This window comes from Lemur catta, chromosome 2 (assembly GCF_020740605.2).
Source record: "Lemur catta isolate mLemCat1 chromosome 2, mLemCat1.pri, whole genome shotgun sequence".
Taxonomy (NCBI): domain Eukaryota; kingdom Metazoa; phylum Chordata; class Mammalia; order Primates; family Lemuridae; genus Lemur; species Lemur catta.
In genome coordinates, this window is record NC_059129.1 from 120,290,347 (window position 1) to 120,312,025 (window position 21,679).

A 21,679-nucleotide genomic window follows, 5' to 3' on the forward strand; every position below is an offset into this window, starting at 1 on the left:
CCTACAGCCTGCCAAGCTCCCCAAATGCAGCCCTTCTGCTCATACAGAGTAGAGACCAGGGGAATAATCTCCAACAAAACAACTTTGCATGTAGACAAAAGGCCTCATCGATGCCTCCAGACCCCTCCAACCAAACCTGCATGGATGGAGTAGATTGCCTCTTGTGAGGAAACCATGACAGCCCACCGCTGAGCCTAGGGACAAGACCCACACTACTTTGGACTTTGCTGACAGAGCAGTGACGACACCAACCCAGCCAGCAGGCCTCAAAAGGAACTCAGAAGCAAGTCCTGTGCAGCTCAGGCAGACAGAACCAGACACAGGAAAAAAGGAGAGGAGAACAAGGACTGAGTGAGGTAGACCCTGTGTCTCCTATACCACCTGGTGAACTCTGAAAAGCTGTGTGCACACATGTGTATATGTGTGCACACACTGTGTGATACAAGACTAGAAGTCTGCCTCTACATTGCTACTAAACATATATGCCTATATTTTAACATTTAGTGGCTACAACACCTGTCAATTCTCTTATTGACCTTAATCTGGTTGATAAAGCTGTTTTATGCCGTAAGAAGGTGTATTTTTGCCATAGGACTTAATATGACTAGTTTTACATTTTTTAATGTGCCCTGAACTGGCTCTCTTGAAGAAAAACATTTTTTTCTTCACGAGTGAGTTATACTCCGCTATATCAGAAATTGAAGCCGTAAGAGTGGCTTTGCTCTCCAAAGAAAGCTTTTCGATGAAGAAGACACAACTGCGAGAGCTGAGTCTAGCAGAGCTCCTCATGTATAGATCATGGTAAATAAAATGAGAAATGAGGTGAGGGAAGAAAAAGAGGCAAGAAATCAAAGAAAATAAAAAGCATAAGGTATTGAAAGGTGCAATCCTGGGATCCGAGTGTCATAGTTCCTGGAGAGAGAATCCAGGAAAGATGGGATGGGGAGACCCTGGGCATCATCTGCCACCCAGGATGTCTGCAGCTTCCTGTGCTGGGTTGAATTACATTGAGTGGGAATAAACACCTAAGACAAGTGCAGGAATGTGGTTGTTATCATTTTTGTGGGGGTAAGAGGTGTCTCCAAACTCAGTGACCCTCAACTGCTCCTACCATCCCAGGGAACCCACCTGCTCTGCAGCGTGTCCCTTCCCAGAGTTAATCAGTGACCAACCGGTGAAAGGACTCAGAGAGCCGAGACAATGGACCAAAGGTAACTGGGGAAAAGGTGACACAATGGCCCTGTCTAAGGAGCTCCCAGCCTAGCACAGCCTACAACAAACCCCGGAGCACTAGCAGATGGCTCAGCCAGGACTGAGTAGATCTTGGGATAGAATAATTCCAGAAGGAAACAAGGTGTGGTCCGAAGGAGATAATTTACTTCTTTTTTTATTTCCATTCCAAGTATCTAATTTCCATACAAATAGACCATAAGAGTCAAAAAGGTTATGATAAAAAGATAATGGAACAATTTTAGTTAGCTAGAAATTTGTTCGTAATTACTTTTTAAAATGTCCTTGTTCTTTAACTTACTGTATATTACTTGACTGGGATCAAATACCATCTGCATATTCAAAGTTCACCCTGTGTATTTACAAATGAAGTGTACTAGTCAGGGTTCTCCGGGGAAAGAGAAGCAGTAGGGGATAAGTATGTACATCACCTATTTTTATGTATGTATAAAAAGAGGTTTATTATAAGGTATTGGCTCCACAGTTATGAAGGCTGAGATGTCCCACAGGCTGCCATCTGCAAGCTGCAGACCCAGGAAAGCCAGTGGTGTAGTTCAAAGGCCTGAGAGCTGGAGAGCTGATGGTGGCAATTCCAGCTCAGGTCTGAAGGCCTGAGAACCAGGAACACCCAAAGGCAGGAGAAGATCTATGTACGGCTCAAACAGACAGACAGAAAACAAATTCAACCTTCCTCTGCCTTTTTGCTCTATTCAGGCCCACGTACAGTGGGGAGAGCCAGCTACTTTGCTCAGGCCACCAATTCAAATGCTAATCTCTTCCTGAGACACCCCCAGAAGTGATGTTTCACCAGGTATCTGGGCATCCATGGCCCAGTCAAGTTGATGCATGGAATTAACCATCCCATGATGGGAACAACATTTGCATATGTTAGAGTAGTGACTGCAAAAGGATTGTTCCAGGACTTCCTCCCATTTAAAACATGTTCCACTGTACTTACACATACTTACATATTCTTAAACACACAAACATAGAAGATAATTCCCATAAATGAGGTTGTGCTATACCAAATATGTAAATGTAAGGTTTACACACACATCCATTGCTTTTTAAATCTTCTTAAGTTTATTTGTTGTTTTGGTGAGTTTATGACATCTCCTCTAAACAGACCCTAAGGGCTCTCTTTTTTCTTTCCTCTCTTTGCCAGGCTAATGCAAAAAGGGCCTTGGTAAAGGAGATCAATGTATCTTCCCAGGTCCCTGCCCGAAGCGGGGAGGGTCCTTCTCAAACACTCTTCCATACAGGGCCATAACTAAGACAGGCAAAGGGGCTCCACTTCGGCTCTTCAGGCATCCATCTCTTGAAACCTGGTCAAAGAAACCAAAGGATTAACTCCAATGCAGGGCTGGTTTCCAGGCCTTCTCTGGGGACAAAGCAGAGTAGAATAGTAAAAATCACACAGTGTTTGGTGTCAGAAGACCCAGATTCCTCTTTCAGGTCCAATAGTTGAGGGACTTTGGGTGAAACTGCAGCAAATAAATCTGTTACGTGGGTGGTCAAAGAAGATAACATATTCAAAAGTGTTCTTTAAACTCATAAATCACAATGCAAAGTATTAGTTATTAGTATCATTATAACAACTCAAAATAACACACTCACAAAATAAGCTGTAGATGCATTAGTTAATGTACTTAGCTTGAACCTTCCAAACCATGCAGATGAAGAGAACATTAGTTGCCATTATTAGCGATCAATATTTTTACTTTAATTTCTCTATGATTCACTATTGCCTCAGATCTCAAGATGACATCTATGCAGAAAAATGAACTGCAAATTCTCCATCACAGCCTAAAGTCAATCTAAAACCACAACTTGTGTTTCATATCACAGTTTCTATGTCTTTAAAGTGACTCGTGTAGAATGGGAACCACAATATTGTGATGCTCTCATTATTTCAAACATTTCATTATGCTAGGCTACCCCATCTGCCTGAAGAAATTGATCATCCTGAAAACCTCCTACCTCATAGTGCGTTTCAGGGGCAAGCTGACTCCCACTTAGAACGATCTGTGGGAAAACATAACTTGTTCCGAATGTGCCACTGAGGGAAAATTCTTCAAACTTGGTAAAAGCTGACCCCACGGGCGGACCCCACGGGTTCTCACATCAGTGGTTTGACACTTCAGTAATGTGCATATCTATGTAGGAAGAAAAAAGAGGAGTCTGAAAACTTGCAAACATTTTCTCAGCTAAATAACACAACTTCAAAGAGTAGAGGAATATTTAAGTTGCCCTGTAAGCTGCATTTTTCAAACTGCATGTCACAACTTAATTAGTGAATCCTAAAATCAATTTAGTGGGTCAGCATTAGTTCTTTTTTTTTTAAATGAAGCCAAGTAGAATACACTAGAATTTTAAAAATCAGAATGCATTGCACATAATTATAACCATTTCTAATTTTAATTTGAACTATTTCATAAATTGTTTCAATTAAATCTCCCTTTTAACTCGGTCACACATCCAGTTGGTTACACTGAGCCTGATGTAAAACATCCTTCTTAGTGTAGACTCTAGTTGAAGAATATTACTCTGAAGTAACCCGATTGAAAAAGAGCACGCATGGAAATTGTAGCTTTGTAAACTTGAACCTGGCCTGCTAAGAACTAATCAATCTGCTTTATGCTTTTGCCTTGCAGCCATAAGAACTAATTCCGTTCTTGCTAAGACTGAACCAATAAAGTATTCTAGGGACAAAAGTCAGTGATAAAGGCAGCATTATACCACTTAACTGAATCCAGCACAATTTTCAAAGAAAGACAATGATGACCTAGAAGAAAAACTAATAATAAGGCCATTTAACATATTTAAGCATTTCTACCTGCAAATAATATTGGCCTTCTACTGTGTGCAGTCCATCAAAAGCACCTAGTGCATAGACCTCATCTGTTCGCTTCTCAGACATCTTGTAAGTTAAGTGACAACACAGGTCTTTCTGGCAAACTGTGTAATTTCCTGTGTTTCTCTTAAGCTCAGTGAAGGTGAACTCATCAAAATAAATCATCCCTGGAAATTCTGACTGCTCGGAGGAGAATGGCTTGACACTTCCGGCATAATTCTGCCAGTCAACAGCTGCCGGGTAGGTGGGCTCATGGCGAGGCCGAGACTTCAGCTCTGACAGCATCAGCTGGCCACTCTCGGTTTCCATGTCGTAGTGGTACACCTTGACGGCTTCTGGGGCGTAGATTCCACTCCCTACAGGCAACGTAAAGAAACACAAATAATTGGTTTCAGATTTTTTATGGTGACAAACGAATAGGATATTCCCATGTGAGTATTTCTTTTTATTTCTTTAAATAGAAAGTTATTAAAGCATAAACATTTTCAAGATAGCTGTAGAGATAGCTGTGACATTGGCATAAGTTCCAGTTTGATGCTGCATCCTCCATAAGGTGCTACTTGCACTAAATTATCATTTGAAATGGAAAACTTGTTTTTTTGGTTTTTTAAAATGTAAACTACCCCCTTCTTTTCCCCCCTGCGCCTCAGCCTCCTGAGTGGCTGGGACTACAGGCATGTGCCACCACACCCAGCTAATTTTTTTATTTTCTATAGAGACAGGGTCCAGCTATGTTGCTCAGGCTGGTCTCAAACTCCTGGCCTCAAGCAATCCTCCCACCTCAGCCTCCCAAAGTGCTGGGATTACAGATGTGAGCCACTGCACCCAGCTCCCCTTCTTAAGCCAACTTAACAACAAACTAGAAAATTCCAAACATGAGGAATAATTTTAGCTCTCCACTGACTATTTCATTTGTTCATGTTTAGAATTCTCATCTGGATCAACGAATAACAAAGCAGTCAAAAGGAGAGCTTGCATTACCTTGAACATAACTACTGTAAAGGATAAACTCTAAAAATATGGTTAATTCTAAAGTGATCTTATCACCTTGACAAACAAGATTTATTTCAATATTACTAATAGACCTTGGCTGGGAAGTTCCTTAGATCTGGCTTTGATATTTCACATGACTAGACTTCTCTCTAACTCCAATCTCCCCTCAAGTAAAATCAAGATGATAATGTTTGCCTACTTTACTCAAAAGGATAGTGTTCCTTAGCAGAAACCCATGCTATCATTAATTTTGTGATGTTAGAGTTATTAAGAGAATCGTAAATTTTTATTATGCTTGAATTTGTGACAAAACTTCTTGAAAAGAAAATGATTTAAAAATCTGGCTCACAGGAAATTGATATCTTTCCTAACAGTAAACAAGAATCTTTTCCAGACTGCTGGCTGGGTATTTGACACCAGTATATCCTCATGTCCAAAGCAATGAGAAGTCATAATGATGTGACTTCACCAAAGCAGTAAATCCAGACAGGTAGTCAAGCTTGTTTATGCTTCACTAGGGCACAATAAACTAGGAGTTGGTTGGTTAAAAAAAAAAAAAAGAAGAAAAGTCTGGCTTGAAAATCAATGAAGACTTGCTAAGACTGTCGCTGCCACTTGGAGCGTGAGGAGCGTGAGTTACCTGTCATGTGCATGCTGGTGTTGTGGGGATTTGCAGCAAGCAGATTGACTCGCATGGCTCTGGCCCACGCTGAATGGAACGGAACTGCCGAGAGGAGGGGCAGTGTGTCGTACCATGCCGTGGGCAAGAGGACACTGTCCACTTGAAACTCATCTACCACCACGATAGCCGGGTCATGAGAAAAAATGTCAAAGCAAGTAAAAATGCCAAACTTCCCAAAGGGAGTGTCAAATGTCACAGATTCCGAATCCTTGGGGAAATCAAACTGAATTTCAGGTGCAAAAAGATTGTACTGTTAATAAAAAGCAAAGAAGGGGAAAGTTGGTAAGAAAATTGTCAGATAGATGTGATCAATATCCAAATCTTTTTTCCCATGTATGTGGACATGCACATTTAAGACTGTTACACATAAATTTGCATAAACCATGCTTACTGTCCCACTATCTATGAGTTTTCTTACTGTCATATTAATCAAAAATTTTCATTTTTCAATAACCAGTGAATGAAATCATATCCACAAATGATATTTAAAATGTGAGTATTTCTATATTAAAAAGCAAACATTGAAATCTTGAATCTTATGATTTGCAGATTGTTTTCCACTGTATTCTTTAAATTTCAACAGCACTGCCTGGGTGAAATCTAAAACATGTTAATAAAATAAACTTCTTCATGTCTCCTTATGATACTGCTAGGTTTATAGAAGCAAAGTCAACGTAAAATTAATTTAGACAATGCAATAGCTACATCTTGCTAATTAGTAATTTTATTTATGTACATATATGTATATGTATATTTTGTGTGTGTGTGTGTATGTGTGAGACAGGGTCTCTCTCAGTTGCTCAGGCTAGAGTACAGTGGTGTCACCATAGCTCGCTGCAACCTCAAACTCCTGGGCTCAAGTGAGTCTCCCACTCAGCCTCCTGAGTAGCTGGAACTTCATGTGCATGCCACAACTCCCACTAACATTTTTTATTTTTTGTAAAGATGGGGTCTCACTGTGTTGCCCTGGCTGGTCTGGAAATCCTGGACTCTGATCCTCCCTCCTTGGCCTCTGAAAGTGCTGGGATTGCAGGTAGAGCCACCACACTCAGGCAGTAATTTCATTTTTATTGCTCCAAAACTCCACTTGACCTGGGCTCAGGTGTAGGGCGTATGTTTTGCTCAGGTTTTCATTTGGCCTGATGTGTGCATATGTATACTCTGGCAACAGAGACCCCCAGTCCCATGGTCCATTGAGGCCCTTTTGCTCCTCCATTCTCCTCCCATGTGGAAGCCCCTCCTTCACCCCTCATCTTTCAGGAAAGGCGTGTGGCCTGATTGGAATCAAGGAATGCTAAGGCCTTTGCAGGGTTTCTAGGAGAGAGAAATACACTTTTCCTGTGGATGTTGTTCATAAAGATGTGAACTTTGTGTTGCTGTAGCCATTGGCTTCCAAAAGGAGAGTTACCCTGGGGAAAAGCTGTAACAAAGGGCTAGGACAGCTAGAGGGATGGATGATCTCTTCTGAGCCTCTGAGGGACAGCCCACACCTGAAATGAGACCTACTCTTTACATTTTTTCAGATGGAGGAAATTCTCCTCTTTCTTTTAAAGCCAATTTCAGTTGAGGTTTTGTTTTCATTTCAATCAAAAAAGACCTAATATAATACATGGTAGCTTAGGATGAAATGTTAACAAATTGGGCCATAAAAACCATGAATGAAACAGAGCATTTCTTCCTTTTTCTCAGAGAATATTAAAATCTTTGTGAGACTATTCTCACATCCATTTTTAATATTCTGTCATATTTTATGGCTAATTCAAACTCAGAACCCTTATATGGAACTGAAGTAAATTAAATCCTCTTTTCAACTAGAATGTAATAATTAAGAGGCGTATCTATGAGAGTTCTCTCCCCAACATTCAACAAACAAATGTACATACATACCACAAACAAACAAAGGAAGTAAATCAAGTTTACCTAAGGCACAAGTAATTCTCACCTTATGGTAGCGTGCCACCAGCCTACCCTGAGAGTCAAACACCACATCGGTGTTGTATTGGTAACGGCCATCCAGGAGGACACTGAGGGTCATTGGCATTGCATGGCTTCTTGTCCCCAATATTTGCCACGACGTAGATAGAATTGTCCTTGGCCAGGCAGCTGAGTCTTGCTTGCACTGGTGTGTAGCCAAATCTAGTTCAACGGACATTTCCTCAAACTCACTATATTTTAGTGATTTCTGAAATACCAATGTGGTATTTTATTTGTCTGTTACCTATAACACAACAGGTTTCGGTCAAGAATCAACAGAAAAGATTTTAAAAGTCACGTGCAATGTAGTATTCATCTTCATGAAAGCTAACCTATTTTAATGTGCCAGACTCCAGATTACAGAGCAAGACTGAAGCACAGAAAAGATAGAAGAGGAGAAGGAAGAGGAGCAGGCAAAGGAAGGAAGGCAAAGGAAGGGCTTGAAATTTAGCAGACTCTTCTAATGGAAAGGACCTTGTCTACAATCCAAGCCATAGTTTTACAAACATGCTACCATGACATGTGGTTGGAAACACAAATACCAGGTAGCAGTAAATAGCTGGTCCCCTGTAGATCATCTTCTAGAGAGCACAAATGTAGCATTATGTAGTGAAAATTTTTTTGTTTTTTTTTAAAAACAAAACAAAACAAAACAAAAGCACTGCACTGTGCTGGCTCAGGTTCCTCATCTGTCAGATGTAACATAACAGCTTCCTTCTGCCTTCCAAAGTCCTCATGAGAAATCCTGAGATAAGTACAGACATGAAATTCCTTTGTGAAGGAATGCCAAATCCATCCACATTGGGGATATTTGTCCTAGAAGTAAAAGGGAATGTGGCGAAGGGACAGGTGGCTTCAAATATGTGAAAGGCTGACTGTGGAGGAGATGGCTTGCATGTGTGAATACAATACACAGTGCAGAACACAGGGGAAAGGAAGTTATAAGGAGGCAGATTTCTGCAGAAAATAAGATTTAAAAAAGTTTTAGCAACCAGCTCTGTCAAATAAATGGATTTGCTAGTCACTGAAAATTTCAGTATAATATGGTACATGCAGGCACTTAGAGTCCATTCAGTTAGCATAGCTTAATGGAAATGGCTATGTTTTAATTTTGGCCAACCTAATTACCAATTATAAGACCTTAAGCCTCCTTTTCTTCTTCTATGTAAAATGCAAATAGTAATATCTACTACATAAATTGAAATGAGATTATGTTCATAGTACACCAGGTACAGTTCCTGGGACCAAGTAAATGCTCAATAAATAAAAAGTGGCTATTAGGGATTTTGTAATTACAAGAAGGCAGCCCAGGGTAGGGACGGCTTTATTGCTTTTTGAAGCCATTCAGAGCATCTCCATGATCTCTCAGCCCTTCAGCAATTGATTTTAAGCTAATCTTTAAATTAAAAGGACAGGCAGGGTGCAGTGGCTCACACCTATAATCTCAGCACTTTGGAAGCCCAACACAGGAGGATCACTTGAGCCTGGGAGTTTGAGACCAGCCTGGGCAACATAGCAAGACCCCAAATAAATTTAAAAAAATTAGCCAGGCATGGTGGTGTGTACCAGCTACCTGGGAGGCTGAAACTTGAGCACTTTGCTTGAGCACAGGAGTTCGAGGTTACAGTGAGCTATGATTGCACCACTGCCCTCCAGCCTGGGCAACAGAGTGAGACCCTGTCTCTAATAAATAAATAAATAAATAGGACAGATTGATAATCTACTGGTTTAGACCTTTTCTTTTTTTCTTTCAAGAAAAACAGGGAAATGCTATCAATATTCATATTCACTTGGACCTATAAGTCTGCCATACTCTTTATTTAATTTTTCTTTCCTTGCATAAATAATTCAGGTTCTTTAGTATTTCCTATTAGTTCCTCATGAAAAAAGCCCAAAGAAGTATTTGACTTGTCAGCATTCTAAATATCAGTATTTAAATACACAAGGATGACCACGTGGCCCTCAATTATCCCTTTCAGGGATAAATATTACAAGGGAAGAAACTGGTTTTCTTTTTCAATACTATCATTAGATTAAATACTGGATTTCTGCTTTTTATAACACAGAACTAAAAGCTTACCATTTGAATAAGTATGTACAACACTCCACAATGTTTCATCAGTCACTTACCTTCCCAACTGAAAATAACTCATCTGTGACTAATTATCGGATTAAGTATATCTTTCCCCTAGGAAAGTCAGTTTTATCAGCACAGTCAAATAGGGTGTGTTTTAGCGCAAGCCTCATGAATTACGGCAAAAAATGATTTCTTCCTGTTTGGGGAAAAGCCTCCTAAGGAAATAACTGTTGAGTCATGGTTACGTGGTTTCTGTAAACACAGACCATGCAACATTCACAGGATAATTTTCCAAAGGTAAAAATCCCAGAGAGAGACTTGACTCTCATGGTAGAACTTGAGTGTTGTAGCATTGAACTTGACTTTCCAGTTGATTTCTCACAGTCAAAATTATCAAAGAAGTTCCTCTTTTTATGCAATAGGTGTAGTTCTAAACAGGTGCATGTACAGCAAATTATATTACTTTTTAATGTATCAATTACATCATTTAAAAGCACTGTGTATAAACCTTTTTTTTTTTTTTTTTTGGTAGACAAGGTCTTGCTATGTTGCCCAGACTTGTCTCAAACTCCTGGACTCAAGTGATCTTCCTGCCTTGGCCTCCCAAAGTGCTGGAATTACAGGCATGAGCCCCCATGCTCAGCCACATTTGGACTATTTTAAAAAGTAAATATAATCTATTTTATACATTTTTCTTATTTATTATACATTTTTCTTTAAGAGAATTTTGTCTAAACTACAGCTATTAATAATTATGAAAAATCTCTCGAAGAACAAGAACACACACAAGTTCAGACTCAGTTTTTTTCTGTTATAAAAAAACTAATAGTGGCCGGGGTGCAGTGGCTCACGCCTGTAATCCTAACACTCTGGGAGGCCGAGGTGGGTGGATTGCTCAAGGTCAGGAGTTCGAGACCAGCCTGAGCAAGAATGAGACCCCCGTCTCTACTAAAAATAGAAGGAAATTATCTGGCCAACTAAAAATATATAGAAAAAGTTACCCAGGCATGGTGGCGCATGCCTGTAGTCCCAGCTACTCAGGAGGCTGAGGCAGGAGGCTTGTTTAAACCCAGGAGTTTGAGGTTGCTGTGAGCTAGGCTGATGCCACGGCACTCACTCTAGCCCGGGCAACAAAGTGAGACTGTCTCAAAAAAAAAAAAACAAAAAAACTAATAGTGACAGTTAGCATTGGAGAGCACACTACAGTGCGCAAATTGCAAATTCCATGTGTATTACTTCATTTGACCCTCCTGTTTACTCTGTAAAGGAAGTAGAACAGAAAATTTATTATCCTTGTTTTACAGATAGAAACAGAAACATCAAGCATTTAGATTATATGAGCTCACATCACTCAGCTAGGAGGTTATAAAATGTGATCTGGGAAACAGTGCTTCCTTTTTCAAGTTCTATGCAATTTCCATTCACCATATTGAGAACATTGAATGATAGTGACAGTAAAGTTCTTTGGAAACATAGATTCATTCATCTTTTTACTATTCCTATGAAAGAGGCAGGTGTTCATGGATGAACCAACTTACTTGTATTTGGTAACACAAATGCTAGATATTACAACTTTTTCACTTTGCTGAAACCCGATTAAATGCATTTATTATAAAAATCGTGTATATATACACTATTCTTTAAAGACAATTGCAACAAATAACCAACCAAAGCATCATTTTCTCAAGTCATTTTCCAAACAGGAGATATGCCAGATGATATACATCATGAAGCATTAGAGGTATCTAAATCCTATGCCATAGATTGACCATTTGTCAACAAAATTACTAGTCAAGCTTAGTGAACTTACTATTAGTATTTTACAATATCACAACTTTTTGTTTAAAAATTGAAGAGTAATGATTAGACTTACCTCTGGGGGTCTCTGCAAGGAATCCAGTTCACTTCAGGGTCTGGTATGTCCTCCAGATAGGGGTAAATGCTCTCCCTCGTAAAGACCCAACCATAGATTCCATCTTCTGGGGTCACAATGATGTGTGCACCGTAGTCAAAACAAGTGGGACAGTTTCTCATGAATTCCAAATACTCGCATTCTTACCAGGTTGCAAACCTCCTTTACAATATCCCACACAGTATTTTAAAAAGAGGTCAGTACCTGCTTGGCTGCCAACTTAACTGCCTCCTCCAAAACATCTATGTTCTTGTTCATCAAGAGCAAAGCTTCTTCTTTTGAAACAGGTGTTTCTGTGCTGTTTGGTAATATAACAGCATGCTCATACACTGCAGCAATAAAAGTGTCCAGTGCACCAACACTCAGGACAAAGAGGGCAAAAAGTGTCACACACTTTGGAAAGTATGATCTAATCATAATTAAAATTCAGTGATCTTTGCAAAACAAACTTAGATTCTTATATTTTGTTTCACTGGAAAAATTTTACATTAAATCCCTTCCAGCAACCAGTTGTATTTATTTTCTCATTCATACATTACACAACTCAGCATTGAGAAAGGGTATTGTGCAAGAAAACTGACAGCCAGAAGTACATAATTGGACTGTGCAGCGCTGTTGTTGATGTCGTCCATAGGTCAACTCAACTGTAAAAGTAGAATGATGAGCCAACCAGATCAGTTCACCCCAATCCAAAACACACAGGCGGTTGAACTCTTTTCTTTTAATAAAATACATTTTCCTGCGCTGAGTGTGGTGGCTCATGCCTGTAATCCTAGCACTCTGGGAGGTCGAGGTGGGAGGATCGCTCGAGGTCAGGAGTTCAAGACCAGCCTGAGCAAGAGCGAGACCCTGTCTCTACTAAAAAATAGAAAGAACTTAACCGGACAACTAAAAATATATAGAAAAAGTTAGCCGGGCATGGTGGCGCATGCTTGTAGTCCCAGCTACTCAGGAGGCTGAGGTGGGAGGATTGCTTGAGCCCAGGAGTTTGAGGTTGCTGTGAGTTAGGCTGCCGCCATGGCACTCTAGCCAGGGTGACAGAGCAGGACTCTGCCGCAAAAAAAAAAAAAAAGAAAATACATTTTCCTGGTAAACAATTTTTTTCATTAATAGATCCAGTGCTGGACAGTTCTAGAAGGTAGCCACCATTGCAACAATTGTTGAAAACTCACTTAGATGACTGTATACCTGTTTCTCCCTTAAGACTCGCACTCTCCATCTGTCTAAGCTCCAGCTCCTCATAGAGATCTCCCAAATCCACTTCAGTCCTAAGTGATATTTCTGAACTCTTCTTATAGCAAATTTTTTCCCGTACTGTTAAATGTCTCTCACTGCTTACTGTTATCTTGACCTTTAATTAAATCTTATACTGCTTCTTAATTTTGTATATGTATGCCTTGTTTTCTTAAAGAGATTAAAAGGCATCTTAATGTTTTCTCCTAGGACATCCATGTCCAAAAATCATCTAGAGATGATGCATCCCAGGGGTGTGATCCCCAGAAGGTAAGGAAAGCGTCCTGCTCACTGTTGAACCTCATCACCCCAGCAGATGTGTGACAGGTAGTGGGAGCCCAGTACATGAATGGATGTTGAATGAAGGAGTCCACTACCTGACAGGTCAATCTATTCCATGTTTGAACATTGCAAATTTTTAGAACATTCTTTCTTGTGTTGAGATGCAATTTACTCCATCTATCTTCCACAGTTTAAGCAGTAACTGCAATCCTGCTGCAATATAATAGACTATGAGATAACTCAAAGTGTTAAATTCTCTCTTAAATCTTTTACTTTTCAGACATATCATCTTTTAAGTTCCTTAAAGACAAGGGCCACATGACAATTCTCTGCTGCTCCTTTGGAATTTTACACTGTGCTAAGTTCTGTAAGTGTTTTTTGTTACACTCAATTTCCTTGCCTAATTTTGGATTGGATCCCCTTGTTTGAATATGAGTTGATTTAAAATGTAAAGTTTCTTTTGAGGTTTAAATCTCTGATTCTGGAGTCATTAGTACTACTTCTCTCTTGGGATTCTTTCTAATCCTCATCTAATCTAAGGAAACTTGTAAATTTTAGAGATTCATGTATGGGGAGGGTTGTTTGGTTTGGTTCTATAATTCAAAGTCCTTCAGTTCTAATAACCTTTTCCATTATAATATTCTTCCAGGTACCCCACAGTGCTTCCACATGTCCTTATGTCCCGAAATGGTGCCCATCAGACATCAATTCTTTCAGAATAAATATTCAAGGACAAGAAGGAAACTGTGTAAGACAGACAGGTTGCTTTGTGACAAGAAGAAAAATATTTTCATTTTTCAAATTGAAATTCTAGCTCTTGCCTTGGTTCACTTGACTTTCTGAATAGAATTGAAAGGAAACATGAGAATTCCCCTTCATTCTCCCAGGCCCTAATTCCAGTAAATGTGCCAGCTTTGTATTGTGTTGAAATCAATACAAAGAGTGTTCCATTACCAAATGTGGTTAGTCAGGACTTTGCTTCGTATGTATGTAAGGAATCAGGATTGCGGATACAAGTTATTTTAAACAAGGTATTTGTATATAATCCAAATGACAGGTTAGAATTATTGTGGGAGTAGAAAGTTTCCAGTCTGAAGTTTTGTATTAAAATCAATATCATTCTTTTTTTTAAATATATAAGGGACAAATTTTAAAGGGAAGAAGAGGTCCTGGAATAAAATCTCTGAGAGTCTTTATTTCTAATACTCGCTGTAAAACCTCCTCCATTCCCACTGTCAGGTCCTGACCCCACGAGCAAGAATCCCTCTTGCAGTCTCTCTTCTGATCCCACTCTTCCCACTCGAACCTTAACACTGTAGTTCATTTGCGTTCCCTTAACCATTGCTTCCATTGATTAAGATCTTTCCCATGTGTGTATGGAATCAAGGCAGACAATCAGAGCCTTCTTGTAATTGGTCACATTTCAGCTTTCTTATTCTTAGCTAAAACCACTCTTTTTACTATATTTTAACATGGTCACCGCTGCTCTGATCCTGAAAAGATTTCTCACTGAATCCTAACCTTCTGGCTCAAGTTCCTCACCTCTCTAGTCCTTGTTGCTATTCCCTTCTCTGAACTCTTAATGCATTTATGGTCAGTGGCCACGTTGATGTTGTCTTTAAATCCTTTACCCTCTCTCCCCCACATCAGATCTTTTTCTACTTCATACCTTCCACCACCTTCTACAAACTGGTAACTACTGTGGCTCTATCTTTAGCTCAAACTTCTATCCTGAACTTCAGGCCTATTTATCCAACTCAGAAGAGACCTCCTGCAAGCTCCTGCCAAGCATCAACCCGCTGCCAACATCTGTACCTATAATCTCTGCCTCCCTCCTCTGCCTATAAATGACTGCTCATGCCCCTGTCTAAGGCCCGTTCTTATCCTTGTACACTGGAACCCAAGAACATTGCTTCCCAAGGAGAAGTTCTCTCTTACTGTTTACCATCAATTTTTTTCTGGACACAATAAAGAAAATACAAATATCTTGTTATATCCTCCTATCTTAAAAACAAAACAAAACAAAAACCTCTTGATCTGACATCCTCTTCCAGTTCCTACCTCATTTCTCAGCCTCATTTTACAACAAAACTCCTTTCCAGGGTTGTATTTCCTGTCTCAATTCACTTCCTCCCAGCAGGATTTTACCCCACTGCCTTTGCTTCCCTGCCTTGCCAAGGTTGCGTGGATCCCCACATTACTAAGCCCGATGGTCAATTCTCAGTCCTATCTTACCTGGTGTCTTGGCAGCATTTGACACAGCTGCCGCCATCCCATTCTTGACGCGCTTCCTTCCCCACAATCTCCTGGTTTTTCTCTTTCCTCCTTCTTGGTGTTTGTATTAGGTTTTGTGGACTTTTTCCTTCTGGTTCTTTCTTATTGTCCCTGACTTCTTAATATTATTACACCTTAGGGCCCAACATTTGGAATCTGTTCCTATCCACACTGACTTCCTAGGTGAGTTCATCCATTTCACGACTTTAAATACCATTTCTGTGTTGGTGACTCACAGATTTATATCTCTAGCTCAGAGGTCTTCCCTGAACTCTAGACTCTTGTATCCGATGACCATCTCCTCAAAATCTCCACTTGAGTGTATGACAGTATATCCATCAGCATGAACAAAACAGCTGCTGGTCCTCTCCTGAGGCTCCTGTACTGCAGTCTTCCAGAGCTCAGCTAATGGCTTCTCTCATCTTCCAGTGTTCAGGCCAAATCCCTTGGAGTCATCTTTACATCTCTCTTTCTCTCTTACTCTCGTGTTCAGTCAGGTAGTCTTTCACCGCAGCAACTGTGGTCCAAGCCACTGTCATCTCTAATCTGGATTATTCCAAAACCCTCTTAGCTGGTTTTTGTACCACCACTTCTACTTTTGCACAACAGCAGTCAGAGTGATCCTATTTGTAAAATGTAGGACTAAATTGTGTCACCCTCTGCTCAAAACCTTTCAACAGCATCCCACTTCACTCAGAGTAAAGGCCAAGTGCTCACAACGCCTACAAGGCCCAGCATCATTGATCTCCCGTTACTTCTACAACAACCCCCGCTACTGTTCCCATGTTCACTGGACTCCAGTGTGCTGACCTCCCTGCTGCTCCTCAGGCCTGTTCCCAGGTGCTCTTCTGTCTCAGCTGCCCTGAGGGGACTATTGCAATTGTCTCCTCCTTGGCCACCTTGCCTTTAGAACTTTCCCTTCCACTCTATCCTTCAAACCACGATCAAATTTATTTATTTATTTGACTGTTTAGTCCCTCATGGCTACTTGACTCTGAAACTCTTCAGTGGGTCTTTCTCTTAGCTTCAGGATAAAGTCCAGGCTTCAGTGGTGCTCAATGACCTGGCCCCTATCTCTCCAGTCTCATTTTTTGCATTGTCTGTCCTTGTCCTTCCTCCTTGTATCCTCCCTCTCCCCAGTATATCAGACTTTGCTTGAAGCATGCTATTCTTCTATGTGTCTGCTGCATGACTAGCTCTGCCTAACCGTCATTGACTTATCCAGCTGATCTATGACATCTTTCTTGTCTTCCAAGGTAGAATTGATCCATTCCTGGTCCCTATATTGATCACAGCACTATCATATTCTATGACTTTTATTATATATGTTAAATGAGATGCTTGAAAATGCTTAGCACAGTGTGTGGCATGTTCTAAATGCTCATTATTTAATTGCTAGCATAATGAGTGATGATGATGGTGGTGACAATGCTCTGTCTCTTTTTCTAGTCTGAGATCTTTAAGAAACAGAACTTTCATTTTATTCATCATCATCATTCAGCACAGGGCTCACTTGATCTATCATAGGCATTCCAAAAGTCATTTGGCTTCTTTTTTAAAAAATGTTATTATTTTTTTTTTTCGTTTTAGAGACAGGGTTTTGCTCTGCTGCCCAGGCTGGAGTATAGTGGCTCAATCACAGCTCACTGCAGCCTCAAACTCCTGGGCTCAAGTGATCCTCCTGCCTCAGCTTCCCAAGCAGCGGGGACTATAGGTGCATGCCACCACACCGGGTTAATTGTTTTCTTTTTGTAGAGACAGGGTCTCACTAGGTTGCCCAGGCTGGTCTCAAGTGACTGGCCTCAAGCTATCCTTCTGCCTTGGCCTCCCAAAGTGCTGGGATTACAGGCATGAACCACCACACCCTGCCTATTTTACTTCTTAACCATACACAAGGAGACATGTAGGAGGATGCCTAGAGAAGCTTTAGTAATAATATAAAATCATAGCAAAAATAATTATAATAAACAAATAACCAGGAAGATAGAAAACTTAAACATCTATTGAATTGGACCAAACCACAAAAACAGGCCGAGGTACAAAGATTGTTAAAAATGTTGACTCAGAGTTGGCTAATGTTGCTTCTTGGTTCAACTTATTACTGAGAAATCACAGAAGTACCACAAAGTACATTGTATGTTCAACATCAAGGATATATGTGGCCACCAAACCTGTGTTTTCAAAGTTCATGGCTTCAGTAGACTTCCAGGAGTGAAGAACATGCCAGGTCAGAGAAAGACCAACAATGGGCACACCGCCTTTTTGCTGATGGCCGGTTGAGAGGCCACAAGAACGTGCCTGGGTCCACCACTGCATCACGGTTGGATGCCTCCGCATTTTGTGAGTACTACATCTGGCTCACCCACGATTTCCATGCAGCAGGCCTCATCATATTCATCAGTAGGAGAATGGACAAATGAACAATGTTTTATCCATCGTATCAGGCAAGATGCAACCAGAAAAACAGAATGGACACCAGTTATATTAAGAAAATTTAATGAAGAGATTTGGCTAAATGGGTATTTGATGAAGGAAGGGCAAAAAAAAGGAGCACTGGCATATTGTTACCAAAAGCTCTGCCACTTGTCCACAAGGCTGAATCAGAAGAGTGAGGACAAGTGGTTTGAGGAGGAAGGAAAGAGAGTTTACTTTGTCAACAAAGTAGGAAATATGGTAGACCTCCTCCTCTCAAAATCCCAAATTTCCCAAACATAGGCAGAAATATAAAGCTTTTAAAGGAAGGCTCCTCAGCTTCAGGCAATTATTGTGGTTAACTATTCTAATCATCCCATCTTCACCAAAGACAAAGCCTGTGAACTCCACCAGCTGCCCACCTGGGGGACTGACGCCACCTGGGAGTTTTAACAAAAGCCTTAACCTGCCTCAGGGATGCAGGGTGGAATGCAGCACCCAAAAAGAGTGGGGGAAGGTCTAAGGAGACAGAAAACTCTTTGCCATTTTTTTTTCAGGCCATTCCCTCTGTTACAATAACACAGAGGTAGTAACTGCAGGAAGCAGCTACCACTCCCAATGTTAGTGAACAAAAGGTAGAGGAGGGTGCTAGAAGCTAGAAACTTGCCAGAGGACCCTGAGGAGCTGAGACTCAGAGGTGGGATGATGGGCGCTCCCCAGGTGGTGTGGGGGAGTCAGATCTGCAGAGGGCCCCCACAGGGCTGGAACTCACACCCCTAGAGGAGGCACTGGCTTGTGCTGGTAAATTTGAAGAGTGGCAATGGTGCTGAGTGTGGAGAAAAAATTGGAAGCTAAAACCAATTCATACTGGAAGAAACTGCTGCTGTCAGGTACAGTACTCTTGGGGAAGACACTGATAGGTAAGCAAACAGGAACAGGTACCCGTCCTCTTCCAACCTTTTCTGTCCCTCTAGTGCCCCCTACTGGCAGAACTCAACAGTTGGCAAAGGAGAAATATGTTAATTGCTTGGTCCTGGTCACAGCATCACAGAAAAGAATACAGAAGGGTAGGTTTGAAGCTGAGAGACAATAGCTTAGTAACCAGCACATCCCTATAACTGTACACCATACTGCAGGGAAAGTGGAGGAAATAGATGCCTTTTCACATGGGTTGAGTTCACAGTATCGAGTATAAAACTAAGAAATATGCAGAATATGTATGATTTACCATATATGGTATACAAATTTCAAAAAGATGTAAAAAGTACTAAGTAGGGATATCTTTATACGTAATAAATTACCAAGAAGTCATGGGACTAATCTTTGAAAATCTTAGGATAGTGATTTCCTCGGGGGAAGGGGCTGGGAGAGGAGGATGTGTGAAGGGAGGGGCCCCAGAGGCTTGTGCTGTATTGGTCACACATGCTGGGCGGTGGGTCCCTGGGTGATTGTTATGCAATCCTTTATATGTTTGTGTGTGTCAGAAACATCCGCAGAAAAAACTTTAAAATAACTTGCAATATGAATTTATTTTTCAACAAGTGAGTGTTTCATAAGGAAATTCCTCCAGGCTTTGACATTTCTAAGCCCCAGTCAGGCTCTTTCTTTAGATCCGATGTGACTTCGCTCCTCTTTTTTCCTCCAGAGGACAAAAGGTATGCACTGTCCTCCATGGAGCTACTCCTGCCCGCTTTGATTTTTGAGATTATGGCCAAGACTGGCAGCCTTACAAGGCACCACCATCACCACCACCACCCCCTCAAAAGAAAAGCGCGCAGGACCTTTGCATCCAGAGGGTTTGTGCAATTCACCATGCAGAATTAGATAACCGTGACAAAAATGAGGAAGTGCATTTGTCCAAGTGATGGTGATCTAACTCAAAAGAGCTTGAGGGGAAAAAAACATGACACTCCTGGGCCCCCAGAACTGGGAAGTCTAGTGGAACGTTGGTTCCACCTAGCTAGATCCAGGTGCTTAAATCATCCGACCACAGGTTTCTTTTATAACATTGCCATCTATGGAATATCTAGGAAAGATGGTAAGAATGGAGTCAGAAATGTGCAAATAATTTAGGAAAGAGGTCAAAGCAGAAAAAAATGCCAGTGGAAATCACCTGTATAGAGGAATGAGCTGACACCAGATAAAAAGTAGAAAGTAGGGGCAGTGGTCACTGCAGAGTAGGCTGTATGTCACAAAAATTACGGGACTAGATCATATCATAGGGGCAATGTCACAGAGCGGCACAGAGAGCAAAGAGAATGCCCAGACCACTGTCCTAGTACCTAGTGCTCAGGACACAGTAGGCAATCAATAAATGCTTCCTGAATGAGTGAACGGTGGATGGAGAGTGAGCCCTGGAGAAGGCAGATGCTGAGGGTGCAGTGTTGTAATACAGGGGGTTGTAACAGGTAAGTTGTAAAAGAGAATTTCAGGAAAAAAGCTACATAGGAGAAACCCAGAGCCTTGTTCACTACCTCCAGAACTGCAGGGGATTCAAGAACTAACATGAAATTTAAAGTGAGACAAAAGACAGTTATCAGAGAAACTGGACTCTGACATTAGACTCTTTAGAAACTAAAGAGCTTCTTCCTAAATTAAGGCCAAGTGTAACTGTGCTTGGGTTGTTTGATACAATAACATGTGTATGTGAAACCACAGTGGAAAGATGGGTTAAAAGGTTGTGGTGCAAACAATTTTACAATTGAGTATAAGTACTCCCCATTTTCCTGGGGATTTTGTGCTTTTGTTTTTTGTTTTTGTTTTTTAATGAATCACAGCTGACAGCTCCAAGTTTGAATCAGAGGAAGAACTGTCATTAGAATCTGTGAGGAGCTTCGTGCTTATATCTTACTCAAACCAATTGATTTAAGGTCAGCTGCCGACTTCCAGTCAACATTTAAACTTTTGGAAGGGTAGCATTGTTGTCCAAGAGCCATGACACACACAGCAAAACCATTGCACAACATCTAACTGCCTCAAGAAAAACCTGGCAAATCTGAAATGTTCCATATTTTATGAAAAGATAAATGAACACACAATTTTGATTTGGTAATTGTGGACCATATACATAGATATACATTCACTACAGCTTTAAATTACCATCTTTGATGCCCCATTGTTGAACACGGGGAACATATAAGCTCTTCTCAAAATTAAACACAAAACATAGCTTAACCTCTATATATCTCCAATTAATAATAACCACTAGATTATAAAAGAGGTCTTAATTTTCTAGTGCATTTTAGTAGAATATTAAAATTGAATCTGTAGGTAGATTTATGACAATATATAAAGATAAAACATAAATGCCTCAATTGTGATTTTTAATGTAAAAATATTGGAACTAAAAAATAATTAGGGAGATATAAAATTAGAAAAAAATCTGAAAACTGAAAGTTATTTCTTTAATTTTGAGAACATATGAATTAAATATTCAGTAACAAATACACTGCCATACTTCAACTAGATGGGATATATGTATTTTGAAAAAAGTAGACTGCCTAATGTTGAAAATAGTGTTACCATTAAACATCATAGTCTTTATGTTATGGGATTTGTGCCTGTTAAATTGTACCACAGCCTTCAGGTGGGACAGTTGGGGCTGTGAAGGCCCTGGGTTAGATCTCCTAGCTGAACTTGGAATAGCTGTCATTCTTCTACCACATCTCCAAACAACTTTCACTGCTAAGATAAACTTCAACATTGCCTTCCGATTGGAAATCAAATTTCACCCCATCATTAGCACAGAAAACTAGG

The 21,679-nt window shown here is 40.5% G+C and overlaps 1 protein-coding gene across 1 annotated transcript; it reads right to left on the reverse strand.

Moving 5' to 3' along the window:
* Positions 1-2,290: 2,290 nt before the first annotated feature.
* LOC123633283 (vascular non-inflammatory molecule 3-like) lies at positions 2,291-12,478 on the reverse strand. The gene is given in 9 exon segments (XM_045544393.1): positions 2,291-2,555; positions 3,211-3,342; positions 3,345-3,386; positions 4,067-4,440; positions 5,718-6,009; positions 7,702-7,773; positions 7,775-7,895; positions 11,684-11,814; positions 11,927-12,478. Coding segments are annotated over 9 exon segments (1,506 nt in total). The 5' UTR covers positions 12,140-12,478; the 3' UTR covers positions 2,291-2,426.
* Positions 12,479-21,679: the final 9,201 nt, after the last annotated feature.